The sequence below is a fragment of the Nicotiana tabacum genome, chromosome 9 (genome assembly GCF_000715075.1).
Source record: "Nicotiana tabacum cultivar K326 chromosome 9, ASM71507v2, whole genome shotgun sequence".
NCBI classification, from domain to species: domain Eukaryota; kingdom Viridiplantae; phylum Streptophyta; class Magnoliopsida; order Solanales; family Solanaceae; genus Nicotiana; species Nicotiana tabacum.
The window spans coordinates 100,361,497-100,374,137 of record NC_134088.1 but is presented as its reverse complement, the minus strand read 5'-3'; the positions used below and the strand labels follow the sequence as shown (position 1 = coordinate 100,374,137).

Below are 12,641 nucleotides of genomic sequence, written 5' to 3'. Positions count from 1 at the left end.
CCCAAACATTATATACATCAAAACGATATAGTACAATATAATACCATACAACACGATATGCTTCAAAAATATGCATCTGTATAACATATGGCATAGCAAGTATCTTAAGTTCCCTGAAAATTAGAAACAACAATCTTCTACACAGAAATATTCATTCATCAAAACATAGATTTTTTTACTAAGCAGAATAAATCTGCGGCCTTGGTGTTTCCAAGTGGCTGTAGCAATTGGATCATTCATTCCACAAGAAATAATTCCAAACTAAATAGGCACACATGAAAAAAACAACTAAACATAAGGCAAAGAATATGTTCAATTTTCTATCTAAATGGATCAAAAAAGAATATAGAGGGACCCGAAAATGCAATCTCTATCTAAAAATCAAAAATGATAGGATGAAAGATATTGTGCACCACCAGATATAGCTCCAATGCTTTCAGAGATATATTGAGAAATTGACATTCCAAGTGTTTATGTCTGGAAATGGTTTTCGGAAATGGGATCTTCCAGAACAGCCATCCACCAGTGTAAACAAATACAAATCAAGGTCCCAATGATGAATGTGTTCACTACTTGGATGTGACAAAAACCATCAAAGTTGCACATAGATGCTACTGATTACACATTAAGGGATTCAAACTCCCGAACTCTGCCATTCATTGCAGAAAGTGTAGCATGTGACAGATCACACCATATAACGAGTTACATGACAACAGAACTCGAGTACAAGATTATATTTTAGTCCTCACTCTTTTATTGATAAGATTGACAAAAAAAAGGGCAGGAGAATAGGCGATACTTGGTCCATCTTGAATCACTTGACTGGGTTGCTTCCATCTAATGTCAAAAGAACCTTATATAAATCAGGGCGTCGATCACGAAATACCCCCCAACTCTGCCTTTTGGACTTGATTTTGTCCAGATCGAACTGCGCTATAAGAACAGCTTCCTCTTTATCATCAGCAGCTGCTACCAACTCCCCAGTGGGCCCTGTTCATTTTTAAACCAGATTCAGAGCCCCTTAGCAACATAAGGCGATAGATGTTTTTCAAGTTCTGTAGCTACAAAGTTTTGTCAAATAGCTTACCTGCAATGAAAGAGTAGCCGTAGAATGTTATCGTGCTTTTCCCATGCTCTGTCTCAATTGTCTCCTTTCCAATGCGGTTTGAAGCTACTAAAGGTACCTGAACACGATAAAAATTAAAGTGGACAAAGTGTTTCTAGAAAAAAGACTGAACCAAATTGATTCAAACCAAACCAACAATTTAAAAGTCATTTTCTTGGCTTTGGTCTTGTAAAATGAGTTGAGAACCAACAATTCGAGTTTGGTTTTATTTTGGTGTATTAAAACCACAGAAATCAAAATTCTTCTTTTGCTAAAAGTTGCAAATAATTGTTAGTTTCCTTTTCTACACAGAGAATGCATAGGAAAATGGCATACATAGCGTACAGTAAATGCTATGCTTGTCGTGAAGAATTGATTAGCAGAGTGTGTGTGTGTGTGTGTGTGTATCTTGTAAGATCAAATAGAATATGAATCCAGATTGAGGTACATATAATGTCAGCTCTAGAGTTGAGGAAGAAACCCACACCAAGAAAACACACAGGGAACTACTGAAATAGTCCAGTTTTAAGCTCAAATAGGAGCTACGATAGAAGGGGTTGGTTAAGAGAGGAAAAGCACTTTTGATGGCTATTCCAATCTGTCCAGCAAATATATAAGAGGGGCATGACTCCGTGTTTCCTTTTTCTTGCATAAACTTTTTGTTGTACATCTCTTCAATTCTTGTCCCTTACAGACATTTTTACCCAATTGTAACACAGGTATGTTGCTCAGCCGAGCAAAAGAATGATTAAAAGAAAAGAATAAGCTAAAGCAGCTCGGTGTATAATAAAATTAATAAACTAGGATCAAGATGCATAATTAACATTTTAGCTGGACCAAATTCTAGCTTGGGACACAACTTTCCTTGTTTTTTTTTAGGTTATGCTAAAACCCCACCATCCTAACCCATTGCCCAGGAGTCGAATAGTGACCCTTTTCCCACTTTTGCTCCCTTGGTGACTCAAACCCCCAAAATCTTATGATTGAAGGTGGAGGATCCTTGCAACTAGGCTATCCTGATCATGCCAACATAAACATCCCTTTTACTTATCATTCTTAACGAAAAAAAAGTTAAAAATGAAAAATAAAACGTACCACATTAGCTCCAGCATGTCCTTGCATCACCCTCCTCCAGTGATCACGAGAATCAAGTCCATCATCTTGAGGTTCAGAACCAATTGCAGTAGGATAGAACAGTACTTCTGCACCTTGAAGTGCCATAGCTCGAGCTGCCTCAGGAAACCACTGATCCCAGCAAATTGCTGGACAGAATTTAATAACAGTCAATACTATCGGTAGTGTATCTTCAGTCTTCACTGTATTTACAACAAGAGTATCTTTGTCCTCTTTAATAAAATCTTAAAATTACAAAGTGAAGTGTATGTAAGTAACTTTTGGAGATTTAAGGTTTTTGCCCACAGCAGCACAACTTTTATTTTTCTCCTATGTATCCAAATGTTCATCAAAGGTAGAGAACACAATGAAACCTAAAGAACAACCATGACAACATATATTCTCTTACCAACTCCGATTTTTGCATATTTAGTCTGGAACACCTGTTTATGAACACCATTACGTCCATGAGCAAAGGGGAAAGCAGGAAAATATCACTATCGCAATATCGTAACAGGACTTCAGTATTCCTTACCTTAAAACCAGTGTCACCAGGATTGAAGTAAAACTTTTCCTGATAACCTGTAGAGACAAACAACTTAAGGGGATGAAAAAGGAGTATTGAAGAAAGTGATTGAAGGAAATCTAACAGAATAATGACAAGTAGCACAATGATTTTGGAATGTTCTTCCAAGTTTTACTAACCAGGTCCATCGGGAATATGGGACTTCCTGTAAAGTCCAAGATCTGTGCCATCAGCATCAATAATAGCCACAGAATTGTAATGCGCATTATTTGCTTCTTCAAAGAAACTAACTGGTATAACCACTCCCAGCTCCTTCGCAAGCTTCTGCATCCTACAAACATGCACATAGAAAGAACAAGCCAGGTTGTTATTGGAACCTTGACACATATGCTAACGAAACCAGCAATAAGACACCAGAAGTAATCAGAATTTTCACCTCACAATGGTTGGATGCCCCTGATATGGTTTTGCTCGATGGAAGAAGTCCTCCCTTTGAGCTTGACAAAAGTAATAGCCCTCGAACAACTCCTGAGATGTAAATAGGGAAGTATCAATGAATACTGGACTGCAGACATGCAGATGAATACCAAATACTTTCAAAAAGTCGAAGTTCATAGGACTACAAACTTCAAGAGTATCACCCTAACTCTATAAAAATATCATTAGAAACTCGAAACTGAGAGAAAACAATTCTCTTTTAATGTTGATGTATTAAGGACACTGGCAATTTTTGAAGATCAACAAAAATCTGAGTCATGGTATGTATAAAATACATGAGATGAAGTTACAATTCGACTGTCTAGCTTAATCACTTGTGTCAAGAATAAGCACAACTGCTAAATGCTGAGCTAAACAAGATTACTTGTCAAAGTGATAGGTCAATTCAAATTGATCTGACAACTCCTTAGGACGGTAATCATTAACACTTAAACAATCATATACAACTTTTTACCTCATTCTATAGTTATTACTTATTAGTTACCAACACCTATATAACATTGTAAACACCTTGGCTATAAATCCTGTTCTTTTTGTTAGCCGCACTCCCAAGGATACTTATACTAAAGTATAATGATAATATATAACTGGAAGAGTTAGACTCCCCCTCTAAAGATTCAAGAAAAAACAGTACACTATGCTGAAATTACAGTAACCAACACTGCATAAGTTTGATTCACTTCAATAGCTTCAACTGGCATCAATTTCAGTCAGTTCACTTAAGTTCATATGTTTTAGCCAAATCTGAACCTTTCTGACACACTCAGGCCAAACCGAATCTTTTTTTTCTCAAGGCCTGCTCATACTGCCCTCCCCCCCCCCCCCAAAATAAAACCCGTACGGGGTGTTTGTGGGGAGGGGGGGGACAGTTGTTCAGGATTCAGGCACAGCTTCTCTTATATTTATCTTAAAACCCCGTTAAACTTTAATATTTTACATTTTTACTACTCTTGTTTAACTCCGAACACTCATTGATGTGTAATGATGAGATTTTGGAAGTGAACAGTCTTGGGCCAACTTAAATGGGGAAGATTATTGACAAAACTTTGGTAAGATCTAATTACTTAACGGAGGATACTGGAATACTTTTCAACTATGCTGTGACTATGCTTTTCCTGAGCCGAGGGTCGATCAGAAACAGCCTCTCTACCTCCACAATATAGGGATAAGGTCTGCGTACACACTATCCTCCCCAGACCCCACTTGTGGGATTACACTAGGTTTGTTATTGTTGTAAGATACTGGAATATTTGCAATTGTCTCCGACTCGAATATGTTATATAACCAGTTTTAATATTCTTCTCCGTTCATTTTAGCTAGAGCCGTCAATATAGGCTTGGACCGTTGGGCCAGCCCAGCCCGTGATTTAGTAGGGTTGGGCTAGAATTTTTGGAGCCCATTTAAAAACGAGGCTTTTAAGTCCAGCCCGAGTAAGCTCATGGCCTGTGAGGCTTGACTGGGGCTGGGCTGGGCCGGCCCGTGGGCTTAATAAATATATGTTTTTAAAATATACTAAATATAAAAAGTATATGACACTAAAAATAACAAGAAGAGTATCCCAAGCTTAAAATTTATTAAGCTCATCGTATTAAAAGATCAACGTCTTAAAACGTTAATTAGTTTTTAAAATTTAATTATTCTTAATATTTAACTAATTAATATTGCATATGAATTGTAGATGTAAATGAAAGTGAAGATGTTAAGACAACCTTCTCACAAGCAGATTCAAATGTGTTTGATGAAGATGATGTGTTGGATATCCCATAAGCGTCATGGACGGTCACTTGAATAGTTTGTTTTGAGTTTTGACTTTTAGTGAATGAAATATAGTCTTGTCTTGTACTTTTTTTAGTGCTTATTGTGATATATTGGAACAGTATAAAAAGTTATTAAGTTTTGTGAAATTTTTCCAATAAGATTGTTAACTTTTAAAATTTTATCTTTTTTAGGTTAGAACTTAAAGAAAAAATATAAAACTATATTTTTTAAAAATGATGGGCCGGCCACACTGACCATTATAAGGCCCATCAAAATGGTGGACTAGCTCAGCCCAGCCCGTCAATTGCTAAAGCCCACGTGGGCGGGGCCGGGCCCGCCCATATTAACAGCTCTAATTTTAGCTAACTTCCCAATCATGTTCTCTTGAATCTAACAGCTAAACCAAATGAACATTTCTATTTCAAGGCTGTTTGAAGCAAGTTGAAACCAAGCCAAGTACCAGCCAAGTCTCCAGAATATGCCTCCAATCTGGAACAGAAGTGGCACAGATTTTTTGAACTACTTTGTTACGCATTAGCATGAGCAAGAAAGTAGACAAGAGGAAACTACAAAGACGAGTTTAACTCAAATGGTCCTACAAGTTTGGGGGTACGTTTATCTTTGTCCTTATATTATGATCGTGAGCATATCTAACCCCTTAAGTTTAGTAGCTGTGAGACATGTCCTACAAGTCTATAGTCTATACTTCTTGCTTTGATAGCAATTGTTGGTCGCTTACTTAAATTTAAAAAAACTGAGTGCTTCTGCTATCAGATAACAAGCTCCATTAAATGTGACAAAATGGTCCGACGCTGCTCATGGTTCCTTCTATAACCACCTCCCTGCTTCAGCAATTATCCCTCATTCTCACACCTGTCTACGAAAAAGAGCCAGTAACAACAGAACAAAATTGTCGTATGAAATGACCCAGCACTCTGTTAAAGACCCGCTATTGTTTTCCATCCTTACTGGCCATTAAATGGTGCTTGCTCTCTCTGCATTCAAGTTAAGTTTCCACACTTGCAATGTATGGACCAAGAAGCACAGGAGTTATGAAAGAGGTCAGGAGGGATCTAGGAGTTATCAGGAAATTTTCAGAACTATTACTGAATAAAGCTCTAAATGCTTAAAAGAATGGGTGCAGGCGAAGGAACTGGTTATACTAAGCAACTGAAACAAAAATCAAGCGGAGAAAGAGACAGAATTTTTACACACGCATAAGAAATATATATACACAGAGAAAAGAATGGTTGAAAGGACGCCCGAAAGAGGATAAAATACAGGAAGAGTAAGGAGAATCATCATACTACTTTAATCGATCAGTGAAACTTCAATTCTGAATATCATGCATATTGATTTCTAGTAATCCCTATTGACTCACTTATCAGGTTCTTCCTTTCCGTGCCCCTTACCTCAGCTTATTTATTATGTGAAGATTCTTCATCTGGTTTTGGTGCAAGCACATGCTTTATGCTAAGTATTCACGACACATACTTATTTTCGCTTAAATTTTTGAACACTTGCCTATTATATTAGTATAACGGTCTGATATTCAATAGATTGTTCTTTATCCTCTTATCTCTCTTTCTCTCACTCTCTTAATGTTTTCATGTATAGTTATTTTTATAATGGTTTCAATATACTGGAAAAAGACAGCTGTCCTGCAGCCAAGGTTATTTAGGTGCTGTTTTTATTGGACTGGTTATAACCTTTACGAGCAGAATGTTTTGAAATACTTTACTATTTGGCTAGTTGTGACTTAGAAATGATATTGACTATCTCGATTGTACATGTAATTCTGCATCCACTGTTGAATTGCAGAATTAACAAGACATTAAAGAAAGATGCTTCTAGTTTAAAATAACAAAGCACAACAACCATTCCATCACATTTACAGAGTTTGTTAACGGAGACCGAAAGTTCTCAAATATGCTCAGAGTTGTATTATATTTATGGAAATAAATCTTCTCCCAAACTTAAGGGACCATTCGATCAGGAACTCTCATAAGAACTGGCCAAGCAACTCCTAGTATCAGTTAACATGCTGTTGACAGGTATGACCAGACTAGCATTCCATTAAGCTATGCCCTAAGACAGGCCAAAGGTCTCATCTCTAACCTATTAAGGACCACCAAACCTTTAAATATAACTTTCAACAATCTCAGTGTAAACTACCACGTAAAGGAAGCAATAACACAATTCGAGGGAAAACAAACAGCTCGGGAATAAAGTTCCAGCACTTGAACAAGAAACAATGGATAAAAAAGCTGACAACATGTTCACACATGGGTTCTCGTGTAATAACCAAATATTCCAACAATGGGGCAGTCTTGTACCTGTATGAGGATGATATTTGCACCCTTCTGATGAGCAGCTCTAACCAATCTGTATCAAAGCCATAATCTTAGAGCCACAATATGTAAGGACCTGTTTGGTTTTGATGTATAAGATGAAATCATGGTATAAAATTTGGTACTGCTTTATCCGGTGTTTGGTTGTATTTTGAATCTTGCGTAACTAATCTTAGTATACTTTACTACAGCAATTGGTGTATTATTACCCGCCTATAGCATGGTATAACAATATAAGGATTAAACACTAAAAAACAAAATTAGCCTAATGTCTTTTCCTCAAACCCATCATTAACGCCCTGTATAACTCCCATTTTTAGTACAAATAACCAAAGGCCCGATTTTCAAAATAATCTCAGCATTACAATTCCTGCACCACTGGTTTATAAACCAAACGACCCCTAAATGTCATCAAAATAATTCCCCTTTTGCAAATCTAAAGAACACATATTTGCTCAATGATACCAAATCCCAATTCCCTTACCAGTGAGCTACAAAATTAACCTCTTAGATTACAAAAACATTCTAATTGTGATTGACATATGAGGACACAACAAAAGTCTTCAACTTTTTAGAAATCCTAATTGTATTTCTACTGAACTTGAAAAAGATAACCAAAACTGGCCATATAAGTAATTAATACATATATGCAAAAGGGGCTATGAAAGAAAGAGCAACAAATACCTCTCGGCAGTGCCGACGTTGGTAGCGACATCGTCGGTACAGGCAAACTGCAGAGCAGCAACAGTTACCAATCGCTTCTTCTCCGCCATTTTTCGCAGAGTGAGAGATTCTCTGCTGAGGGGACTGAGATGTAGTAATTGGTATGCTTTTCCAATCTATATAATAATAGTAAAGTTAAATGAAGAATATTTAAAAACAAAGGCGGTAGGTGTGTGTGGATTGTTTATTTTCTTGGAAAGGATTCTCTTGTCATCATGAAAATTAAAAATGTTCTTTTGTTCACATGTTTTGACTCCAAAAATTAGCACTCCAACAACTTTATTGAAGGAAATTTCTATCATATTTTAAATTTGGAATTTGGAATTGTTGAAATATTTTAGTTTTAAATATTTTATTTTTAGTAATATGCTTTAATATGAAGAATGACCCGTTAAACATCACAAAAATTTAAGGATACTTCGGTATATTATGTGTTAAAATTCCTTTTTCTATAGTTATTCTTTTTTCTGTTACTTCTCGTTTAGAAGACAAGGATATTTTCATGATGTAATTGTTAAGAGTGTAGCAAGCTGATGTGATGATGTGGCATTAGTCGGTTAGTGAGTTAGTTAGATAGGTGATTAGCAAGTGAGTTAGTAATTTTACTAGAGCTAGTATTAAAGTTAGAGTTAGTTGGTGATATAGAACTCTAACTTGTATATATATCAGTGATGCAACTCATTTGTTGTAGTTGAAGAAAATGAGAATGAAGTAATCTTTCTCTCCAAGTTTTCCTCTCCTTCAATTCAAGCTCTCTTCTAAATACTTTATATTACTGTAGTGTAACAATTTGACATGGTATTAGAGCCTACCGCTTGAGATTAATCACTCGTTTCAGTAATTGCTTGTGAGCTCAACAATGGCAGAAGTCGATAACGAAGCTCCAGAAAAATTAGGTCACAGTCATCCTCTGTTTCTGAACTCTAATGACAATTCAGAAACAATTTTGATCTCATTACAACTACGAGGTCTAGAGAATTACTCTGTGTGGAGTCGTGCTATGAGGATTGCCATTTTAGGACGAAATAAGTTAGGGTTCATAGATGGCAAGTGCAAGCGAGAGAATTATGGTCCAAATCTAGTGGATCTCTGGGACATATGCAATGCAATAGTGCTGTCGTGGATAATGAATTGCGTTTCGCCAGAATTACTCAGTGGAAATGTCTATTCTTCAAATGCTAGTGTTGTGTGGAATGACCTGAAAGAGAGGTTCGACAAGGTTGATCTCTCCTAAATTTTTCAGATTCACAAAAGCATTGCCACAGTAAATCAAGGTACTAGCACAATCTCCTCATATTTTTCTAAATTACGTCTACTGTGGGCAAAATTTGATAGTCTAGCACCAATTCCTGGGTGTGACTGTGAGAAGTCTCGTGAATTTATTGTGTTTATGGAGAGATTGAAGCTTCTACAATTTCTCATGGGACTTAATGAGTCGTATGAACAAGCGAGAAGTCAATTGTTAATGATGATTCATGCTCCCTCTGTTAACAAAGCTTATTCGATGTTAACGGAGAGGAAAAGTCAAAGGGCTATTGCTCATACTGGTGCTTCTGTAGATAGCCATGAATCTTGTTGCCTTTGTGTCTTCTACTAGAGGTAGTTTTCATCAGAAATCTAGAAGAAATTATAATCTTGTATGTGACTATTGTAACTATAAGGGACACACTAGAGAGAACTGTTTCAAATTGAATGGATATCCTGCTGATTTTAAAAGCAAAATAAAGGGAGGCGCCTTATCTGCAGCCAACTTTGCAGGGAATAGTGGAGGATATGTAACTGCTGGTTTACAAATGCATCCATCCGGAGCTCAGGAACCTATTCCAGCAGTTAACTTTGTAAAAAATAATATTTGAGGTTATAATGGTGATATGATTAAGCCACAACCACAATTGACTCCAACTCCTGCCTCAACACCCTACTTTGCTCCAGAACAATATCAACAAATCTTATAAATGCTTGGCAAAATAAATAAGGAAGGAAGTTCTACTCAACCAACAGTAGGAGCAGCAGCAGCAGCAAGTATATTCTCCTTTCTATCCAGAGTGGTTGATGATAGGTGGATAGTTGATACTGGGACTACTAATCACATGGTGGCAAACTCTAATTTGTTGAATAAATTGGATGAAGACTCTAACCTAAAAGGTGGAAAAGTATATTTACCAACTGATAATGCGGTATCAATATCAAATACAGGAACATCTAGCATATTCAGAAATCAAGAGATTCATAATGTCCTGCATATCCCTGATTTCAAGTTTAATCTACTATATGTTTCTCAGTTGACAAAGGAACTGAGATGTTGTGTGGCATTCTTTCCTGATTTATGTATCTTTCAGGATATCTTCAGTGGACAGGCGAGGGGGATTGGTAGAGAAGACTGTGGATTGTACTACCTGAAGGCAACCTCAACTCCAACTCAATTACAACAGCCTATTAGAACCATCTCCATTTGCTCTTCTATGTCTGTTAGTGTTCCTTTGTCTATATGGCATAATAGACTATGACATGCACCACTCGATGTACTTAGGAAAATAGAGTCTTTAAAACTGTCCAAGCCAGATAAAACTTATCATTGCACAGTGTGTCCACTTGTAAAACAGTCTAAACTTTCATTTCCTACTAGTATAACTAGTTTAAATAAACCTTTTCAACTAGTACATGGTGATGTTTGGGGTCCATATAGAGTGCCTACACATGATGGTAAGAGGTACTTTATAACACTAGTAGATGATTTCTCCGGGTACACCTGGATATTCTTGTTGAATAATAAAGCTGAAACTATTGTTGTTATAAGACAATTTCTAGCTATGATAAAGAACATTTTCAATTCCAATGTTCAAATTCTAAGAACAGATAATGGATGTGAGTTTTTTAACTCTCAGTTTGATGAATTAGTTAAGAAAAATGGCATGATACACCAAAGTTCATGTGTCTACACACCTCCCACAATATATTCATTTTTATTTAATCCTATTGCGGCGTGCAACTCGATCCTTAATATATCTTTTCAATCAATTCTGTTGCGGCGTGCAACCCGCTCCTCCAATATATTCATTTCAATCAATTATATTGCGGCGTGCAACCTGCTCCTCCAATATATTCACTTTTATTTCTGTTGCGACATCCAACCCGCTCCTCAAATAATATAATTTTTCAATTCTTATAAAAGAAATTACTCAAATAAATGCAACAATTAATATAAAATTATAAGACAACAAGCATGCAATAATTATGATTTATTTAGAAATAAGTGATGACAAGTAGCAATTAATTGTAAAAATTAACGAGAAAATAGGCAATTTAATAATTAGTATGCTAAATGTCAAGTAGCAATTAAGACACATAAATCAAATAAGCATGTAACAATTATAGCATGGATTCATGGCATAATATTGAGCAAGGAATATGAGAGAAATAATTAATTCATGATTTAAAACGATTTATGATTTTCAAATAATTATGCAAATAATTAATTTGACAACGTATAGACACTCATCACCTCGCTTATACGTCGTTCACATGAATTTCACATAACAAATAATTCAAAGGTTCTATTCCCTCAAGTCAAGGTTAACCACGACACTTACATCACCTCGCAACCAAATTCAAGATTCCAATAAATCTTTATCTCGCGAATTCATGTCCAAAAGCTTCAAGTCTAATCACAAACAATTCAATATACTCAACACGAATCGCAGGAAATTCCATATGAATTTACAATTTTTTCGGATTAAAATCTGAAATTCATTTTAAAAATTGACAGTGAGACCCACGTCTCGAATCCCGAAAAAACTCACGAAATCCGAATACCTATTCCGATACGAGTTTAACCATATAAAAATTATCGAATTCCGACATCGGATTGACCTTTAAATCTTCATTTTATATTTTTGGAAGATTTTATAAAAATATAATTTTCTTCCATAAATGTATGGATTCATGATGTAAATGAGTATAAAATATAATCAATATAGAATAAGGAACACTTACCCCAATGTTTTCACGTGAAAATCGCCTAAAAATCGCCTTACCCGAGCTCAAAATCGTGAATAATGAAAAATGGGACGAAATTCCATTTCCAGAACTTAAGTTCTGCTGGTCCAGGGATTTCTTCTTCGCGAACGCAACAGCACCCGCGCGTTCGCAAAGCACATTTTTGTGTTGCCCCGGATTTCTTCTTCGCGAACGCGAGGGTAGTCTCGTGAATGCGATGGCTTGCCAAACTTGGTCTTCGCGAACGCGGTCTCCCTTTTGCGAACGCGAAGCCTTATCGGCTGGTGCCCAGCCAGGCCTCGCCCCTTCTACGCGAACACCCCCACGCTTTCGCGATGAACACTGCCCTTTACCCTTCGCGAATGCGGTCCCCTCTTCGCAAACGTGAAGAGTAAATTTCGCCTGCCTCCAGTTCCTCTTCACGAACGCGAGACCTCTCTCGTGAACACGAAGAAGGAAACCAAACAGTGCATCAGAAAAATTCCAGCAAAGTTCCAAGTCCAAAATTCAACCCGTTAACCATCCGAAGCTCACTCGAGGCCCCGGGAACCTCAACCAAATACACCAACAA

General features: G+C 36.7%; 2 protein-coding genes across 2 annotated transcripts; one reads left to right on the top strand and one right to left on the bottom strand.

The window, feature by feature from the left end:
• Positions 1-422: 422 nt before the first annotated feature.
• Positions 423-8,325, bottom strand: LOC107790297 (N-carbamoylputrescine amidase). Its single transcript, XM_016612214.2, has 9 exons — positions 8,036-8,325; positions 7,337-7,385; positions 3,181-3,272; positions 2,924-3,075; positions 2,754-2,800; positions 2,628-2,661; positions 2,201-2,367; positions 1,088-1,184; positions 423-990 (listed from the first exon to the last, which is right to left on the bottom strand). The coding sequence occupies exons 1-9, from the start codon at positions 8,122-8,124 to the stop codon at positions 815-817; spliced, it is 903 nt and encodes a 300-aa protein (XP_016467700.1). The 5' UTR covers positions 8,125-8,325; the 3' UTR covers positions 423-814.
• Positions 8,326-8,933: 608 nt separating this feature from the next.
• On the top strand, positions 8,934-9,930 carry LOC142164056 (uncharacterized). The gene is made up of 3 exons (XM_075221222.1): positions 8,934-9,283; positions 9,410-9,629; positions 9,736-9,930. The coding sequence occupies exons 1-3, from the start codon at positions 8,934-8,936 to the stop codon at positions 9,928-9,930; spliced, it is 765 nt and encodes a 254-aa protein (XP_075077323.1).
• Positions 9,931-12,641: the final 2,711 nt, after the last annotated feature.

Excerpts from the sequence above, each read along its gene's own strand:
- LOC107790297 (XM_016612214.2), bottom strand. The coding sequence starts at position 8,124 with ATGGCGGAGAAGAAGCGATTGGTAACTGTTGCTGCTCTGCAGTTTGCC. Across the intron at positions 3,076-3,180 it reads GGGCATCCAACCATTGTGAG|GATGCAGAAGCTTGCGAAGG; the intron begins GTGAAAATTCTG and ends GCATGTTTGTAG. Across the intron at positions 1,185-2,200 it reads GACATGCTGGAGCTAATGTG|GTACCTTTAGTAGCTTCAAA; the intron begins GTACGTTTTATT and ends TATCGTGTTCAG.
- LOC142164056 (XM_075221222.1), top strand. The coding sequence starts at position 8,934 with ATGGCAGAAGTCGATAACGAAGCTCCAGAAAAATTAGGTCACAGTCAT. Across the intron at positions 9,284-9,409 it reads TGGAATGACCTGAAAGAGAG|TCTAGCACCAATTCCTGGGT; the intron begins GTTCGACAAGGT and ends AAAATTTGATAG. Across the intron at positions 9,630-9,735 it reads TTGCTCATACTGGTGCTTCT|GGACACACTAGAGAGAACTG; the intron begins GTAGATAGCCAT and ends TGTAACTATAAG.